The sequence below is a fragment of the Eupeodes corollae genome, chromosome 3 (genome assembly GCF_945859685.1).
Source record: "Eupeodes corollae chromosome 3, idEupCoro1.1, whole genome shotgun sequence".
In the NCBI taxonomy this organism is placed as follows: Eukaryota; Metazoa; Arthropoda; class Insecta; order Diptera; family Syrphidae; genus Eupeodes; species Eupeodes corollae.
Window position 1 is genome coordinate 134,891,337 of NC_079149.1, and position 18,826 is coordinate 134,910,162.

General features: G+C 34.1%; 1 protein-coding gene across 1 annotated transcript in view; it reads right to left on the minus strand.

The window, feature by feature from the left end:
* The window catches only part of LOC129949953 (uncharacterized), a 49,083-nt gene extending 30,488 nt beyond the window's left edge, over positions 1 to 18,595 (minus strand). The window contains exon 1 of the mRNA XM_056061702.1: positions 17,975 to 18,595. Within this exon, the coding sequence (XP_055917677.1) occupies positions 17,975 to 18,203 (229 nt within the window). The 5' untranslated portion in view covers positions 18,204 to 18,595. The remainder of the gene's footprint in view (positions 1 to 17,974) is intronic.
* Between the last annotated feature and the right edge of the window lie 231 nt (positions 18,596 to 18,826).

Sequence of the window (18,826 nt, forward strand, 5' to 3'; positions counted from 1 at the left end):
GACAAAGCAAATGTTCAGAAAATTTGAACTAGGTTCCGTTTAGAGTTACATTACGTAATATTACGTTCTTTTCCTTACGATTGTCAAACGAAACGTGAGTTCAAAGCTTTATTATGACAACATGCAATGAGTTCCTATGGCTAAGCTCTTAAACGTCAGGCGAAGCCGAAGCTGAAGCGTTTTTGTGTTTAAGCCATGAATGCCTTGAAAATATATTTCTATACATAATACATACAAATAATTGTCGTTGTTGGCGTCGTTCATCTTTGAGCGCCAAATTGGGATTTTATTTCTGCACCTTTCAGCCTTCTCTGGATTTAATGGTTCCAGACTTTCCTGTTGAGTCATTTAAAAGCTAAAGTTAATGCCAAGTAGATGGTTATATGCCGAAATGATGGCCGAAATTATGCAGAATGTCCTCAAAGGGTTTAAACCTTGTTTGAAATAAATGACATATAATAATTTACCAAAAAAATCTTGTTCATTTGTGAAGATCGTCTTAAAAATGGCGGAGATATTCAATGTTGAAAAAAGAGGCGTTCTGATGGCGCTACCTGTGCATTGAATTTTCAATCGAAAACTGGATAAAGTAGCAAAGGAATAAATATTTGGAAAATTAACTTTTCCATGATATAATTTGTGTTTGCCTTTCATTGGCAACCATGGCTATAAGGTCTTCCCGAGAACATCTTGTGTTTTTGCAATTTTATAGGCGAATTCGTGTCACGCTTCCTTGGGCTGTTTGTTAAAAATTGGTTACTCTCTTTTGGGACAGTTTTTATTTGTAGAAAAAGGAGAGGGTGACGAAGAAGATGGAAAGCGGTGTTTTGATATCCACCGCCACTGCCGCTTAAGTTCAACGAACACAAAACGATTCAATTTAATAGTTATGAATTATGATTAAAACTTTTATTTGAATTTCTTGAGTGGTCACTATTTCCTCCATTCACTTTATGTATTGAAAAGAAGAGATTCAAGAATTCAAAGCCCCCAAACAAGACAACAAATTATTAACACCAAAAGTGGCACTATTCTTTCAGGCAATCAGTGGTGGTGGTGGTGTGTTTCCATTTGCGTCTATCGCGCCCACTAAAGACCGAACTTTTCTATGCAATGTTACCGGTTTTATGATGATACTAGCAACGAAGACTCTAAGATGATGAAGATGATCATCAGCAGTGTTAACAGCCACGACATAAAAAAACAGAGCTTTATGCCGATTCTATAGAAACAAATGCGTCCGTTTTAAAGAAGAACAAGTTTATTTTCCAATAAAAATAAGAAACCTCCAGCGTGTTTATTCTTTGTTTCGATAGAAGAACAAAAAGAAGAAGAAGAGTCCGCGCGTAGTCCGAAATCCATGTCAACTTGCTTTGCATTTCCTCGCCATATAACCTTGTAGTTTTCCAAAGAAAATACATCTGTATAGAAATATGAACAAACAACAACAAAATAAACGGGACTTAATAATCTGGCTTTGGCCTGGTCCACCACGTATCTTTCTTGTATAATTTCATATGCAAATCTATCTTTTTCTTTATTTTCTTCTTGATGGCTTGGCCTACTGATATGATTTCATCTACATATGTATCTGCGATCATGTACTGAGTACAGAAATGTTCATATTAAAGACGAGAAAATAGATTGGATGAAAAGTGCGTGATATGCTATATACAACCTTTCGGACTGGTTACGTACTGGAGAGTATATTAGCCAAGCTTTCAGATCATATCTAATGCAATACAGGCACATAGAACTATGACGCCCTTGTGGTGCTAAGATGCTAAAGAAATATTCAATTAAATTGAAAGAAAAATATGACATCAGGAAACTGTCGCTTAATTATGACTATCGCACTCCGATACTTTTCAGGCGGGCTATAAAAGATTCATGTGTCTATGGGACAAAAGTTGGTATGGAGAACAGGAATATTATGCGTAGAGATCGATGGATTTAGATAAACTTCGAACGGTATCTTATTCTTCTTCCTCTGGTTCAAGTAGAATTTCTTCTCATGAATAAAGAAATTCTAAACAGATACAGTTGTTTAAACGGGTTGATGCTTATGAACTGGACGTGTTGAAGAGTTGGGTGTTTTGATACTTTTTAACATCCTTTTAGAGGTTTATATAATCGGTCTTGGCATTTAGGGGTCCCAGAAATCCATCGTTTTAGACAAAGATGAAAACTTTTCTCTCAAAAAGTAAGTTGAGATATTGTAGACCAGCGGTCAGCAACAGGCTGTCCAAAGGTCCACCTGTCAAACTGCGGAATATGTAAACAATCGTTTTTTTTAAAGAAGAATATACTCTGCAATCGATTTGGGTGTCAGTCTTATTGTAAGATCTAATTACGGAGCTTTTGTTCGATATCGATTTTCAAAACAATTTTTCGTCTTTTAAACGCTTCCCCAAAAAAGTATTTCTATCTGAATGTAAAACGGCGTATTCGGGCTTACTGCAACACAACAGTTAGCTAAATAAAGGTCATGATATTGAACGTTTCTGGATGATTAAAGAGCAAGTAATATCCTTCTTGCAAACCTTGGATACGACGGAAGCAAGGAAGCACTTGGAGTTCGTAACAAAAGAGCGCATTACACTAGCTTTGGCTTTTCTAAAAGATGTTCTGAAATATTTAAATGAGCTTAACATACAGCTACAAGGTAAAATGAAATTAATATGCGACTTAATACAAAGCTTGTCTGCTTTTCATCGTAAGCTGGATGTTTTCGAAAAAGATATTGCTAAAATGAATTCATTCATTTACCAGCAATTCTTGAATATAAAAAGAGGAACTCTGAAGAGGAAGACATTGCAGTGCTTTCAAACTTTCTATTCGATCTTAAAAGCGAATTTGCTGTAAGATTCCATTTTGCTGCAAATATTTAAAACTGCATCCACTGAAGAATTTTGGCGTTAGCATCATGTTCAGAAAAATATCAAAATTGTAAAAATCTATCTACCAACTTTTCAACTAAGTTTGGCTCGACATCTGTATATATGCGAATCGTCTTTCTCAAAAATGATTTTTTTTAAGAACAAATATCGTTCGAGATTATCAGACTGCCAACTTGATGATACTGTTCGCATTTGCTCCTCGTGTGAACCAAACTATATAAAACTGGCTCAAGACCATCGTTATAATTTTTTAAATATTTCAGTTACTTAAATGAAGTAAAATAAAAACTACAAAATTTTTTAATTTTTTTTTCGGGACCTGGATTAAAATGTTTTCAAATGTATCTAGACCCCACTTCAAACTACTTGCCGACCCCTGCTGTAGACTAATACATTTTAATTTACAGATAATAATATCAAAATTTGTATAAAAGACTTTCAAACAAAAACTGCTATTCAATCATAATCACATAATAACGATATTCGTAATTTCCAGAATTTCTATAAATACAAAATTAAAAACAACTGACAACTTTATTTCTTTAAATAAAAATTATGTAATTATGTTTCAGTTCAAAAATTAAATACAACAAAGGAAATTACTTTCGGAATAATTATATTCTACAAATAAGGTCGTTTTTGACATTTGATAAAATCTGTAGGATATTTCAAATGACTTTAAAAAAGGCAAGAATGCGACTCACATCGGTACCTTCCCCTCATCAATTTTAGTTGTGTTTTTGTATTTTTTTTTGTCAGTTTTTGGATATTTGGATTTTTCGAAATTAAACCGTTTCAATGTTTAAGAGCGAAGTTTATTATAAGATAAAACTAGTTTGAAGTCAATATATGTATTTAATTGTTGCAAGGATATTCAACACGAAAATACATTTGTACCAGTACTTTGTTTAGGTTTTTTAAAATTTATTTTCGCAAAATTGAAACGTCAAGAAATATCAAAACTTTCAATTTAACAAATCGGATCGATTACAATAACTCCCTTTGTGAAGTTAATGAAGTACTTGCAAATAAGAGAAAAAACGATATGAACTTACGAATATTTTACATTACGAAGAAACCAGCTTTTTAAATCTGGTATTTCAAATTTTAAATAACCATTTGTTTTTAATAAACATAGAAAATTAAACAAAATGTATTTAAAAGTGGTACACAGTTATTTCTGATTTAAACATATCGAGAAAAAAAATATTCTAGTAAAATATATACATTTTTTCTTATAAAATACAAAGGATTAAAGAGTAGCTACCACTTTACATTGGTCTTAAAGTTTGTAAATCAAAATGATAGAGAAAACCATAGTTGTGTAAAGCATTTCACATTCTCAATGTACGGTTAAAAAAAGAATCTCTGTAGTTGAGAGTACGTCTGAAATTGAGCTGAAGGTTAAACGGATTCCATTCCTAGAAATGCGAGTATTACGGTTGATTTGTTTGAAAGGAGGAATGCAACTAGCAACTGTCTAATTTGATAGAAAAATGTTTGTAAAAATACCAGTAAAACAAAGAAATTGTTTCGACTACAGCTCTATGAACATAGGAAAGAGGAAACCACAATGGTTGGCCTCAGAGCTTGACTCACTAAGAAAAGAATGCATGAAACTTTTCAACCGGGACAAAGCCGCATGACTATAGCCTCTCACTGAAAATCTTACAAAGAATCCCTAAGAATCTACCAGAATTCAGTAAGGAAATCTAAGCGATCTTCTTGGCAGTCCTTCTGTGGCAGAAGAAACTTCTGAAGCCTCTAGGTTACGAAAAATTCTTTCAACTAGTCCACCGATGCCAAGCTGCTTGAAAAATGCGGACGGCTCCTGGACAAATTTAAGTAATGAATCGCTGAACTTACTATTGGACACTCACTTTCCTGGTAGTTCTCTTACCGCAACTTGCAACAATTATATACGTTCAAGTTCCAATACAACATATCCACAAGATCTAATCACAAGGGACAAGCTACAATGGGCTGTCAACAGCTTCAAACCATTTAAATCTGCAGGACCAGATGGGATAATACCAGCCGAGTTACAAAAGACTTCTGACATAATTGCACCAATCCTTGAGGCAACTTTTTAGCTGTCTTTACCTGGTCCATTTTCCCTCGGCATGGAGAGAAGTTAAAGTTGTTTTTATACCCAAAGCAGGTAAATGCTCGCAAGTCAATCCTAAAGATCTACGAGCTATAAGTCTATCATCATTCCTTCTTAAGACCTTGGAAAGATTGATTGATATCCATTTAGGGCCAAGTATTGATACAAAACTTCTGTCTTCGTCTCAACTGTAAAGGTAAATCGGTGGAAACAGCATTAGACACTTTAGTACGCATCGTCGAATATTCCCTCCATATCTATGGTCGCTTTCCTTGACATCGAAGGTGCCATTAACAATGTGGACACATCTGCAATCACATCTGCACTAACATCTCTAAATGTAAAGAGTTCGCTTAGGGAATTAATTCATTTAATGCTTACTAGCAGAATAATTAATTCAAAAGTGGGCAACTCTTCTGGTAGACGATTCGTTAGTAGAGGGACACCGCAAGGTAGTGTTCTATCTCCTCTTCTCTGGAACCTAGTGGTGAATGGAATTCTAACTTGTTTGGATGCGGAGGGCTTCAGAGTGATAGCATATGCAGACAAGGTTGCTATAGCAGTTTCAGCAAAGCATCTCAACATCCTAAAAGAACTCTTACAAAGGCCTTGGATAGACTAATACTTTGGGCTGCTCGGTGTGGACTGGGTGTTAACCCACACAAAAACTTAACCCAACCATAAGAGGTGGTCTGGGTTACGCTTTAACGACTGGAGACAGCATTGAGATTTTGAAGCATACAATTCTACACGCTTAATAATTCTTGACATACGCAGCCGTTGAAGTTTCACATCCGAAGGTCAAGGATGTGAATCAAGAGACGAATACGAAAAGCTAAGGGTATTGTCGTCAGCGAAACAGTTTAATAGAATAGAAGTAAAAGAAAAGCTCGTTTATAAATATAAGTAATAAAGTCGGAGACAAAACGGATCCCTGGGGAACACCAGCGATTATTTTAGGAATGGTTGAGAGTTGTAAGTCACTAGGCCCTAGTTCTCAACGGACTGTTGCGCCACCCAATTTTTTATTTTTTTAATCTAAAGTTAACAATGCCTTTAAGAAATAGAATAAAATAAAAATGATAAAATGATGCACTTAGGCGTATACGCGGTTTCACGTTTCACCAAACTCAAATTTGCAAAAAGAAAATTATTATAATGTTCTCCTTTGCAATAAAAGTTTCACCAAACTCAAATTTGCAAAGTGCAAACTCTTTTCGAAAAAGTCAAAAATGTTGTTATTTTGCAAAGTATTTTTTCTTTTTGTTTCAACTAACAATAAACTTTGCAAAATATATTAAACATTTTGAAAAGTTTTTGAAATTTTCATTTGCAAAGTATTGAAAAGTTTTCAAAGACTAATAAAAAAATAAATGAACCGTTTTGAAAATCAAAAAGTAAATAATAGTTAACAAGACAATTAACATGGGCTATTTTTAAATTAGTGAATTTTGAATTTTAGGGTTAACTTGATGATCTCAATTTCAGAAGGTCTGATTTTGTAGAGGTTTTTAATCCATTGACTTTGAAATTCAAGGAGGATTATCTGTAGGTGAATGTTTTGACGGTACCACGAAAGGTATTGATTCACTAATGTCTGTTAATTTAACTTTTCAAAATACGACCTGATTGCAAAGTTGTATTTTAAATTGGTCAACACCTTTTGTTTTTCACTTTTCAAATAAAGTCTAAAAAATTCTTTTCACTTTGCAAATTTTGCGAAACACTTTGCAGGATATTATTTTGTTTACAAATTCCAAAATCTTTGGTGAAATCGGCCCATGGTTCTTATTTTTGATCCTATGAGTGGCAAGAAGCAAATAACTTCGTTTTTTAAGGTTTGACTGAGAAATTCTTATACGAATTTATCCTAAGAAAATTGATTATACGTTTAACTTCCTTTAACGGAAATCCGTGCTTTAATTCCATACAAATTATCGTTCATATATCTTTACTCTTAATCAGCTTAAGTGAGTCTTCGATTCCTTCTTCTTTTTTGATATATTTTCAAGTTCTCTTTTGTTTTATAAATAGTTATAGTTATTGTACCTCAATGCCCTATGTTTTTGCTATGACGACGATACGATCGTTTGATTGAACGACTGTTATTAAAATTATATACAAAAAGAAGCTATAAGTTGATAGACGTAACAATTTCCTTCCAACAACACTAAAACGAAACCTATACAATACTTTTACACTCAATGGTGATGGTAATTTTAAGGTTCTCCTAGGAAATAAGATCCAATAACAGGTCTTTCACCATATCTCTGTGAAAAGAAAGGAACAGATGTTGCGAGATTGTAATCAACGTACTTTTCATTGAAACAAATTGCCAATAATTATATTGCTGACACGGTTTTCAGAGTATTCATGTAGTCTCAAAAAGGATTGCGTACTAAAAGTGGGTTGGTACCTTTTGTGTACCGCATCATAACAAAAAGCTATTGCTCCGCACCGTAGCTAAGACGATGATGATGATAGATGCACCCAACGGACGACCCTTTTACGTGCCCAAGTCTTTCAAACACAAAATTTATTAAACTAAAACCGTTTTCTGAACCTAAATAGTTGCAATTTGTTGCAATATTGTAAGAACGCAGCAGTAGCATTTTGTTGTTTATGCGCCATGTGGCACGTGGTATCTATCAGATTTCAAAACTGTACCGATCCTCACCTAAGGCTCGCTGCTGGAACCCGTGATCATCTGAAGAAGATATATTGATGCGATGAGCGATGTAGATACAAAAGTTTCGTTTGGGAAAATATATGTGCATCTTAACATATTTTCCCTTTACAATATTTTACGTGAGATGAATTATGATCGATGGAGATATATATTTGTGTATCTCCATTGTGCATAAAAGAAGTTATGCATTTTCAAGGAAGTAAAAGAGAACTTGAAAAAGTGTCCATTTTTGTTTTTAGGTTATTTTAAACTTCTTAAGAGGTAAAAATGTACACATTTGGCTTCCGCTAAAAGTTTAAAATTTTGAGGAGAACCACATTGTGTTCCCATCATTAGATTCAAAAAGGCAGCAACTATTAATTTTAGGGCTTTATTAAAAGTTGATGTTTTTCTTGTGATACACAAGACTGTTAGAATCTCATTTTTCGATAAGAAAAAGTTTCTCCAGAGAAGAAAAAAAAGAAGAAAATTAAACAAATTGATGATGGGAAAGCAATTAAAGAAGAAAAGTTATTTTGTGCAATTAAGTTATTTAAGTGCATTTATTATGCAATCTCATGTTAAGATAAAGTTGTAAAACGCGTTAATGCACCAGGGTAATGCATCATTCCACAGTAGCAATTATTCAAGGTTTGATTGCCATATTAGCTTTATGAAAGTGCTTCTATAAGTTTGTGGCTATTAACCTGACGTATGTTTGTTTGTTGAATTGTTTTGTGTGCATTTAAAAGCGATTTTAGGCCAAGTTTTTCTAACATATGACAAAATTTAAAACATTTAACTATATTTTTTGACAAGATGTAAAAATGTAAGGATATTTAATATCATCTCAAATGAAATAGAGGTGCACAATTTTATAGTAAGCAATTTTCTGAATATTTCTTAGCTACACCCTTTTATGAAAAACGGTGCATTTGAACACGTCTTAGCAGCAGTGATAGTTCGTAGAATGAACCAAATGAACGAAGTCTATAAGGATCGGATCTATTAATTTGAAATGTCAAAAATTAAAATGGGTTTTCTTTAAAGTTAAGAGTAGAGTATACTGAACAGAGCCTGAGCAAGTCGACGCATTTAGCGGAATTTGATCAGTCATTAGATTTATTAGTGAAACAAACTAAAGAACTTATAACTGTCAATTTAAAGATTTAACATTTCCAATCCATCCCTGTCATACCACACAAAACAAATGTGAAATTAACTGCGTTTCAGAGCTCATGAAGCACACTCCGAGCTTAAATTGATTTAAAAAAAAAGCACAAGCCGATTTCCCCGAAAAAGAATTCGTATAACGACTTGAGTAAATTACTTACCATTCCAAAATTTGAAATCATTTAAAAACAGTTCTTAGTATCTAAACACGTCTAAAAAGTGACAGTTCGTAAAAAATGTAAACAAACCTAAATATGTGAAAGGGATCTATTAATTTGAAAAGACAGAAACTTAGAAATCATGAAAGTCTGAACACGTCTACGACTTTGACAGTTCGGAAAAAAGCAAACAAACCTTAGCCTGAGAAATTCTATAAATTTAAAAACTTTGATGTGATGGAATGAATTAAGCATATCTCTAAAAGTTGAAATTCCCATTTTGTGATATTGACTTATGTAAGTAAAATGTAAAATAAAAAGAGATATAAAATTTCGCCTAGTTTTTTTTTATTTAATCGTTTAAAATTTTGTATGCAACATAAAATTTAATTAATTTCAAATACAGTAGACCTGTCAAACTGTGAGTGAGTCGAAAGATTTTGAGGTCTGAATTTTTGAGATTTGATTAATTTCAAATACAGTAGACCTGTCAAACTGAGGCTGAGTCGAAAGATTTTGTGGACAGATTTTTAAGAGTACTTTTTTAGGCCAGAGTAGGCTTTTGGTAAATTGAGGAATTCATCGAGAAGAGACTGATCTTCCCTACTTATCAATACATTTTGACGTTTTCGTGGTGCAAACACAAACTGTCAATTCCTACAAGAAGCCGTTCAGCAATCCGAAGTACCAATTTTTATTTATTTTGTGTTTTTTAAAGTTTAGCATAGTAAAAGGGGAGAAGAAAGCAGGGAAGATAGGTTTTCAAAGGAGATATCAGTGGTTTTTATTTCTTGAATATTTGAATGATAGAGTGTTGTAAAGTACTCCTCATTCACGTAGTACGGCTTAAGAACAAATATCTATACTTGATAGTTCGACTGAAGTCTGGCTCTTTGGTTAGTGATGTATTCTTGGAGGCCATAGAATTTAGGTTAGATTTTTTAAAAGGAGGAATGCACCTGGCTAAAAGTCTGGGTGTTGACAGTTCCTCTTTTTTACTAGAAAAAAGTACTTAAAAACGTGCAGAAATTATTTCCACTTTACTACATTCAAATTGAAAATACTTTAAACGACCATGAATAACAAGCGTCACACAATGTTGAACACCCAAGCTTAAGTATAATCAATCCAAAGTTTTCACTATTCACGGTATAATAAATGTGACACGCAAACATCCTCTCTCTCTAATGCATAGAGTGAAAAGCTTTAAACTTTTAATTGAATTGTTTTATGTTAACAATAGTATCGTTTCTTTTATAACATTAACAATAGATATAAATTTCTTTATGCACTCTTGTATAGACATTTGAACAAACATTTTGATTATTGTTATTTTGTGATCCCTCATTAATCTCGCTGTCAGTTTAACAATTACCAATTTCATTTTCACGCGAATTGAACAAATCAAATTGAAGATGCAGACGAATGACTTTGACTTGACGAGCGACGACGCGACGCGACGTCAAAGCCAAAGTCAACATCAACAACAGAAACAGCAAACAGATCCATACAAGGCATTCACATGATTCCATCATTGTGCAAGTGATGTGTACATCTATAGAATTCCATTGAAGCTTCAAATGATTCTTGAGATTGAGAGTGCAAAGCACCAATTTACTTAGGACAAAGTGGCACATCACATCACATTTAATTTATAGTTTCGTTCCATAGGTCTGTGATTGCCAGTTCGCTGTTCTGCAAAATTCACTTAACCAGTCCAAATTGCCCACGTAATTACAGTGGTGGTCTTATAGTCTTTATAGTCTCGGAGCTTGTAGAGTGTTGTTGGTCAATTTGTATCTAAACCCAACCAACAACCGCACGCTCTTATAGATAGAAGGAAATTATTTACGACACCAGATACGTGCATTTGGAGAAGGATGTTGGTGGTGTTTTTGTTGGTTAATGATGACGAAAAAGACGACGAAGCTGCTGAGGCCCATTCGCCCATTGTCCCTTCATCATCCATTCCATGAATAAATATCATGAGATGACTAATAACTTGGAATTAAGTGCAATTCGTTGTGACTAAATGGATTTCAACCTTTATGCAAAATATAATGTGTACTTCTCTGCCATAAAAATGCTCTTAAAAAATAAACAACAACAAATAAAATTTCATCTTCTGTTGTGACTTGTGAGCGATGATAGAGTTGGAAGCCTGGAGGGTTCACTGCGCGATTTGACTGCGTGAAAAAGGGGTTCTCTTGATTGTGTCTTCACGCTTTCGTAGTTTTGGAATAAAGTTTGTTTTTAATGTCTACATGGGTTGGGTAGGGTAGGGTATAAAAATATAGGTGAAAGATTATATTTTCAGCTTGGTTGTTTCTGATTCTTATAAAAAAATACTATAAGATTGGCATTGTATTTTATGGTAGAATGACTTTAACATTAAGATGCAGCGTTGGTTGATGATTCCATATGTCTATATGACTATATGACTATCTGGCAAGAGATTTTGTAAGGTTAACAAGTTTTAAAAGAAAACTTGAATAATTTGTATCTAAGTTTGAGACCCAGATATTTTTTATACTTTCATGAGTAAGTACAGAAGGTTTTCAGGTCTGACGATATTATCAGATCTGTCAGTGACCTAACAATAGTTGTCAATAAAATGACAAAAGCTATAAACGTTTTAATACAAACAATTCTGTTCACATACAAAATCTTTCAATTTCGATATCAGATTGTTATCTGATTCGGTTTTGTCTAAACGAAGAAGATTTATCATCTATGTCAATAAAGAACTGTCATCAATTGTCAAAGGACAATGACCACAATAATACAAAAGTTTGACTGATACTGGGGTAGGTTAAGACAACATAATGGAGTTGGAGGCTTTGTAAGTTTCTTGTATTTAATTGGCGAGCTTCAAAAAAATTATCAACCAGTTAAGGCAAATTTATTGGAAAGTTGCCTGGAAAGTTAGTCAAGGAAAATCTTTCTTATCATCCAGTCAAATCTGTTAATGTCAAAGTGTCAATTGACTGTAAACGGCTCACACTGACGTTTCTGCAATATTTGCACAAAAAATAGGTCAGTTTATATTTCTAAAATTTCTGAGAATCTTCTCAGTCAGAGCAGAGAGCAGGAAAATGTAATATAAACATAATTCACCTTTCATCCTAACCTGGAAATCAAATCACATATAGCTTTGGATTTCTTTACTATTTTTGAAATTGAATCACAAAAATTCTATTTTGACATCAAAACATTTGTTCAAGAAATTTTGTTTATTTTTCTGAATTAAGAAATTTCTGATATCTTAGAAATATAAACTGGGCAATCAAGAAACAAAATATAACGCAGTAACTGTTAACATTTAACTGTTTAACATTTGTTATAAACAATGACATCTGACAATTTCGAACGTCATTTTACAATTGTTAAAATGACGTTTCTATCAATATTTTCAAAAAATGTGATTTCACATGATTGTATGACATCTGGATATATTGACAGATCTGACAAAGTTGTGAGAGAAGATCAGAGGCCTGTTCTTTTTCTATTGTCGTTCCTATACAACAATACGTAACAATATTACGCCAAAATATTCATTCTAACTTCTTTGTCTAAGTGTCAAATAGTTCTGATTTATAAAAATCCATAACTCAAAAGTGTCAAAAGCGAATGATTTGTTTACAAACAAGGATTCGTTTTTGTTTGGCTTCGGAAACCATACATTTAAACGACTTTCGTCATCCTAAACGAATTACTTTTTCTTTCATTATTATATTGGGAGATTGAAAAATCAACAAATTCTAACAATATGTATATGTACGTTCCTCAATGATTCGAACAAAATCCAACAATTCGCAACAATGACACTTGAACATTTGTTTTGACATAACAACAATACTAAACGACAGCAACTGTCAAATATTCCAAACAATTAAATCTGACAATTATAAACGTCTTCGTCTGACAATGTTGACAGTGAAGTTTTTGACAGTTGTCACACTAAATTGTAAGCCCACTAGATTGTAATAAAAATAGTGAGTAATCTTTAGCTTCAGATCGATCTCGAGTGAAGTTTTAAGGAATTCATATAGCTCAAAAAAGGAAAGATTAAAAGTTACGGTCATTAATAATGTTTTTAATTTCCAATACTGCTTTAAAATTATTAAGAACTTCATTTCTCAAGGCGATGATATAATCAATCATACGAAACTCATTGCCATCATGTCGAATCGGTTCTTTTTTCGCCGCTTTATGATGTCAGTTTCTGGTGTATCATTAGTTCAGCATTCATTTCCTCATTATGTCATTTTCTCCACGAACATTCGTAAATCCTCCATATGCGCACTTAGCCCCATGTTTATACTTGAGACTGAATAGTAAACTTTTTAAGTGCGCATCATCTCCAATCTCAAACCATGCATAGACGAAACACCAGACGAAACACATCCTGAAATGATGATTTCCATCCAATAAGCCACCACCATCGCACCGACCGAAGCGACGACCGGCTCAGCGTTAGCCTGAGCCTCAACGAGTCATTTTCTGGTTGCATTCGATAAAAAAGTTAGCGCAACAGTAAGCGTTAACCTTGTCATAAATCTAACTCTAACAATGATTATATCGAAGCAGTTTATAGAAGCGAAGCGGTAAGTAGAAGTTGGTGGCTGTTGGTGGTCTCTCACCAGGAACCGATACGACGACATCGTGGCAACAAATAACCACCAACTGATGCCATCGTCATCGTTATTGGGAATCGTGATCGACCAGAAGCACATTTTCCATTCAATCGATATTCACGTAATTTGCTCGTTTGGTTTCGGTTTCGACTTTAGCAGCTTGAGCTTCCGTCGTCGTCGGTCGTCTAAGTCCGTCGAACAATTCTAATTGGCATAAAGAGAAAAACCTCAGAAACTTCTCAGTATAGTGAGTTATGACTTCTACAATAAACGGTAGGTAAGGTATACCGACTCTGCTTTGTAAACCAATGCTAAACCGTTCTTAAAGTACATCAGTTAATATACGGTAGGACTTTGTCTAATTACAAAAAGGTAAGTTTACGATTCAATTGAATATCTTGTAGAGTCTCATCTAGGATCGCTCGGTTTCAAATTGCTGCAATATCCATTTGACCTAATTCCTCTTGGATGAATATGATGGCGTTGGTGGTGGACGTGGCGTAGAAGGTCGCATTTTGTTGGTTTCTTCATCTTCTCATTATAGAGATTCGATAGTATTGCATATTGGGGATTGGGTTAAAAGTTCTGCTGTTGCAGGTCTTCATTTAGCTATTTCCACAGTACAATAACCAAACAAAAACACACATATGCCATCGAGCCGAGAAACCTCGAAGTGATAAATAATTCCAAAGATAGATGCTCAGCTCATATGTACTCGTATCTAGTGGATGCTCATTGCTCAGCTCGTATGATGTGGGATTTCATTTTTTGGTTTGTCTTTGACTTCTTCGACTTTTGCTCAAGCCAGAGTGTATCTATTGTGGTATGGTATTCTACTGACACATTTATTCTTCTTCTTGCGGTATTTTTACAGTTTAATGTTTCTTTTAATTTTGTTTTGTTGCTGTACTTTTCAAGAACCCATTTGTTTGTAATGGATATTTATATTTTGATATTCTTGTTAATATGCAATGCTATGTTTTAAAGCTTCCGAATAAGTTTAATAGATTTGACATTTGATCAATATCAGCTATACTTGAAATTGTTTCCGTAACAAATCATTAAGCACCAACGTATTGCAATGCAAACTTACTTGTTTGTTTGTTTATTAATTTCATTTGAAATCTAACCTTAAGCTAGGTACAGACGATTATCAAATCTTACAAAAATCAGCACTCTGACAATAGCTGTCAATGGGCTGTCAGATCTTGCAATATAAGTCAGGTGCAGGTAATATAGGAACTTCATTTGCAGTCAACTCTATTCTTTAAGGGGCCATTTATAGCTATCATTGAAATCTATCCGGAAAAAAAATTGAATCGATATTTGACAGTGTTTCGGAAATCACATAAGGATTTTTTTTTTAAAGAGAAAAAGTGTAATTGCGCATTTATTTTTCCCTAAAAATGTATTTTTCTATTTTCTAAACGGAAATTCATTTTCTTGATACTTCTATGTTCAAAAGTGAAACAAATCTTTCCACTATATCTCACAATTCAAATGATAGATTTCTGTCATTAAAATTTGTCAGTGGATTTCAATCAAGAAATTTTTTTCTTCAGTAACTGTTCAGTTAAGTTTCCAATAAAGTCGCTTACTTAGAAGGGAATTTTTTGGCAATAAGATACAACTAGAAACTTCTAACGACCTGTCAGATATTTGGCATATTTATATTTCTGAGATTTCTCTGAATTTACTCAGGTAGATCTAGGTAAACACAATTTATTCTCACGTAGTAATCAAAATAGCTTGAGATTGCTTTTATTCCTTTTTAAATAATTGTGCGTAGAGAATTTTTGAGAAACTGAGTGTATTATCAAATTTCTCACAGCAAAAATGAATGTTTTGTATGAGAAATGGTGTTTAGTACGGAAGTCTCTGAGATCTTAAAAAACATAAACTTCGCCAATTGTTGGAATTGTCAGTCCTCAATTGCTCCCAATTGCTTAATATTTTTGAATACAAAATTGTCTGATTGGAGTAATTGTCAGATGTGTTAAAAAATGACATCTGGCAATTTCAAACGTCAACCATCTTTTAATGGCTGACAATGACGTTTATAATTCACACTATTGTAAACTATTTTGGACAGTTTTATATTGACAATTCATTAAGTTATTGTAGACTTCCATTAAAAGTGTAGGCCTTAAGGCCCAACTATAATAGGCAAAGGCTAGCATATGCGCGCATAATTAAACGTGAACATAATAGAGTCTAGCTCCGTTTCGTTCAATTTTTCTCAGTTTCGTTAACTTAAGCAAACTTAGGCAAGAGCGATCCCAGTTGATTGCCGCATAGGTAAAATCTGACATGTAGATACGTGAGCAAAATTGAATTATGGCTATGCAGTAATTTCACAAACTTAAGTGAATTTTCGTTGAGTTTTTGACATAAGCTTATGTTTGCATATGTCTATTATAGTTGGGCCTTTAAATGCTTTGTAATGTGTTAACATTAACGAATATTTTTGTACACACCTCTTAGATTAAGTGATTCAAATAACCCTGTTCTCTATTAATTTCTTTGAAAATCCACCAATATTAAAAGTTACAGCCACTCTTTGGTAATCTGACAAATTCATATTTTTTTTACGAAATCAGTTTCAAGACTTGAAATATTGACATCAAGAAGAAGTAATACCAAAAGAAATGTTTGTACAAATGTGATTTTGAGCGCAATATTTTTTCTATGGAGATTAATTTGTTATTAAAAACAAATCGGTTTTTGTCAGAGATTCTGTTTTAGTTTTGTTTCAACTGTCAAATCAATAACGGAAAATTACTGTCGTTTGGAATCTAATGGGGTTTTCTATGGTTAAAATAAATCAATTTATTTTTGATCCAGATCTGTCAAAACAAAAATTTCCCCGTTTTAGCATTCCATGGGACAAAATAATTGATTTGTTTTTGATTTAAGATCAAATCTGCAGATCTTGATCTTTCGGCACAATTCAAAAAATTGCTTCGGTAAAAATTTGACACAAACAGTACACGAAGTAACGAAGTAATACAGTAACAAGAAACCAAACAATTTCACGCACCACCAAGAAAAATCAGTTTTTGACGGAAATCTGAATTTACCAATGGAAAACATTTAGATCTCAATTAAAAGATTTAAATTTCCGATCAAAATTTCTGTCAGTAAGAAAAAATCCAGAAAATGAACTTTGGTTAAATTCCGCTATTGACTTTTCAATTTGATGTAAGTGCTTTTATAAGATTCTGAATCAATGTCCCGGAGCACTTTCTAGTAGAATTTTAATTTTGTCGGATTTCCACCCGAAATATTTTGTTATCTTTTTTTTATAAATTTTGCTCAATCATATAAACTATTCACGATGTACTAAAATATTGCACAAGAAAAATAACTCACGAAATCAATAAGTTTATTAAAAGCGTTTGATTACTAAAAAAAACAACAGCTCTGGCTGAAGGCACGAAGTTCAATATTTCTTATACCTGAACACAAAGCACAGAATAATATTTTTCCAGAGTGAATGGTTTTAATTAAAATTTTATTATATAACTCATTTAGTTTTGTTAATTTGTTTTACAGAAAAAAATAAACTTTGCCTTAAGAAAACAACATTTGACCACACATCGGAGAAACCAAACTCAGTAATTTAAATACTCCATAGTCAGAAGCGGTGGTTGTTTTGTGGTGCAGCTTAAGGTCAATATTCATCAAAAGGAAAACGCAAATCGTTACCAAATCTAACCTACGAAGCGGTCCCGTAGACCATAACATACATAATTACCATACGGTCGTAAATTTCCGGATCTCTAACGATTAGCATAGTTTAACATAATAAAATGGAGACCTCTCCTACAGAGTAAAAACAGTGATGCATCCGATTCAAGATGTAACCATACATAAGATGATATGCGGAACACCCCAGCACTAGCAACATAACTACTTACGTAGTAATCACATCTCCCAATCCGGACGGGCGGGACAGCAACAGCAACAGCAAAAACAAAACCAACTGCAACTTGTATGCCAAAACAGTTTTAAAATCGGGGGCCGTCCAAATTAATGATGACAACCATAAATGGCAGCCACATTCTGTCAAGAATTTAATTACTCCATACTTTGTACATCTTACGAGTACACATCGTATACATTTATTCAGAACTAAACTAGGAGCACAAAAAGAAGACACCGACACACGAATGGTTATATGGGACGAGTCGACCTTATAAGCTTCTCCATACATCGGGAACGTTTTGTTTTTGGAAAAGAAGATTTCGTGACAAAATACAATTAGACCCACAGATACATCCCGTCCAGCTGTTGTCATTTCTACAAGCATTTTCTGAGTTCTGACTTACCGTAGGTCCCGGTGTCCACAGTCTCAGCAGTTTGCTCCTGGGGCAGCTTGTAAAGGCTTCCAATAGTTGTTGTGGCATTAGATTTGGCGGCGGCGGAAGGAAGTCCTAAGGTGCCAACGCCAACTCCAACGGTTGCAGCATCTGCCACATACCGCACCACGAAGATGCAAATTAAAATTGGTAAGTGTGAACTTTGCTGATTGCAGCATAAGTTCTTAGATCGCAGCATGATGCTTGTTCTAACTTTTGTTCGCGATTTTCTTCTTCGTTTTGTGTTGTTGTTGTACTTTACTACGTTAGCGGTGTTAACACTCTGTAATCCATTAAAACACCGAAGATTGCGAGGAATATACAGAATTCACGGATTCACGGAATAGAAAGACGGTGTACACACGGAAGAGATGGCTTCGCGTCCGGCGGCCAGCGGTTGGTCGGTCGTCGTCGTCGTCACTGGCTGCTCGTTGTCAACTATCAGCGATCAGTGATGCACTCACAAGTTGCGTTTTTCTTTATTTTTTTTTTTTTATTTTTAGCGTCAAATGCGATCTCCAAACCTTATTGGCTCGCGACTAGACTCTGACTGATTCGAAACCCATTTCGCCGTATGGCTTACAGCCCAGTTATAAGTCGTGAGTGTGGCTGCTACAGAAGAAAGATCTGCTAAAGTTCTTGCCGCAGAAGCAGAACACCCGAGCCGAAGTTGAAGTTGAAGCCGATCTCTCTCTCGCTGGAAGAATATGGTTTGGCTTTGAGTTGAGTGAGTGTTGGTTTGGTGGTGAGGCATGGCAAGTTGTGTTTTTTGATGTTGCTTCTTTTGTTGCTTTTGCAGCGTTGAAGGTTGGTTTGCTGATG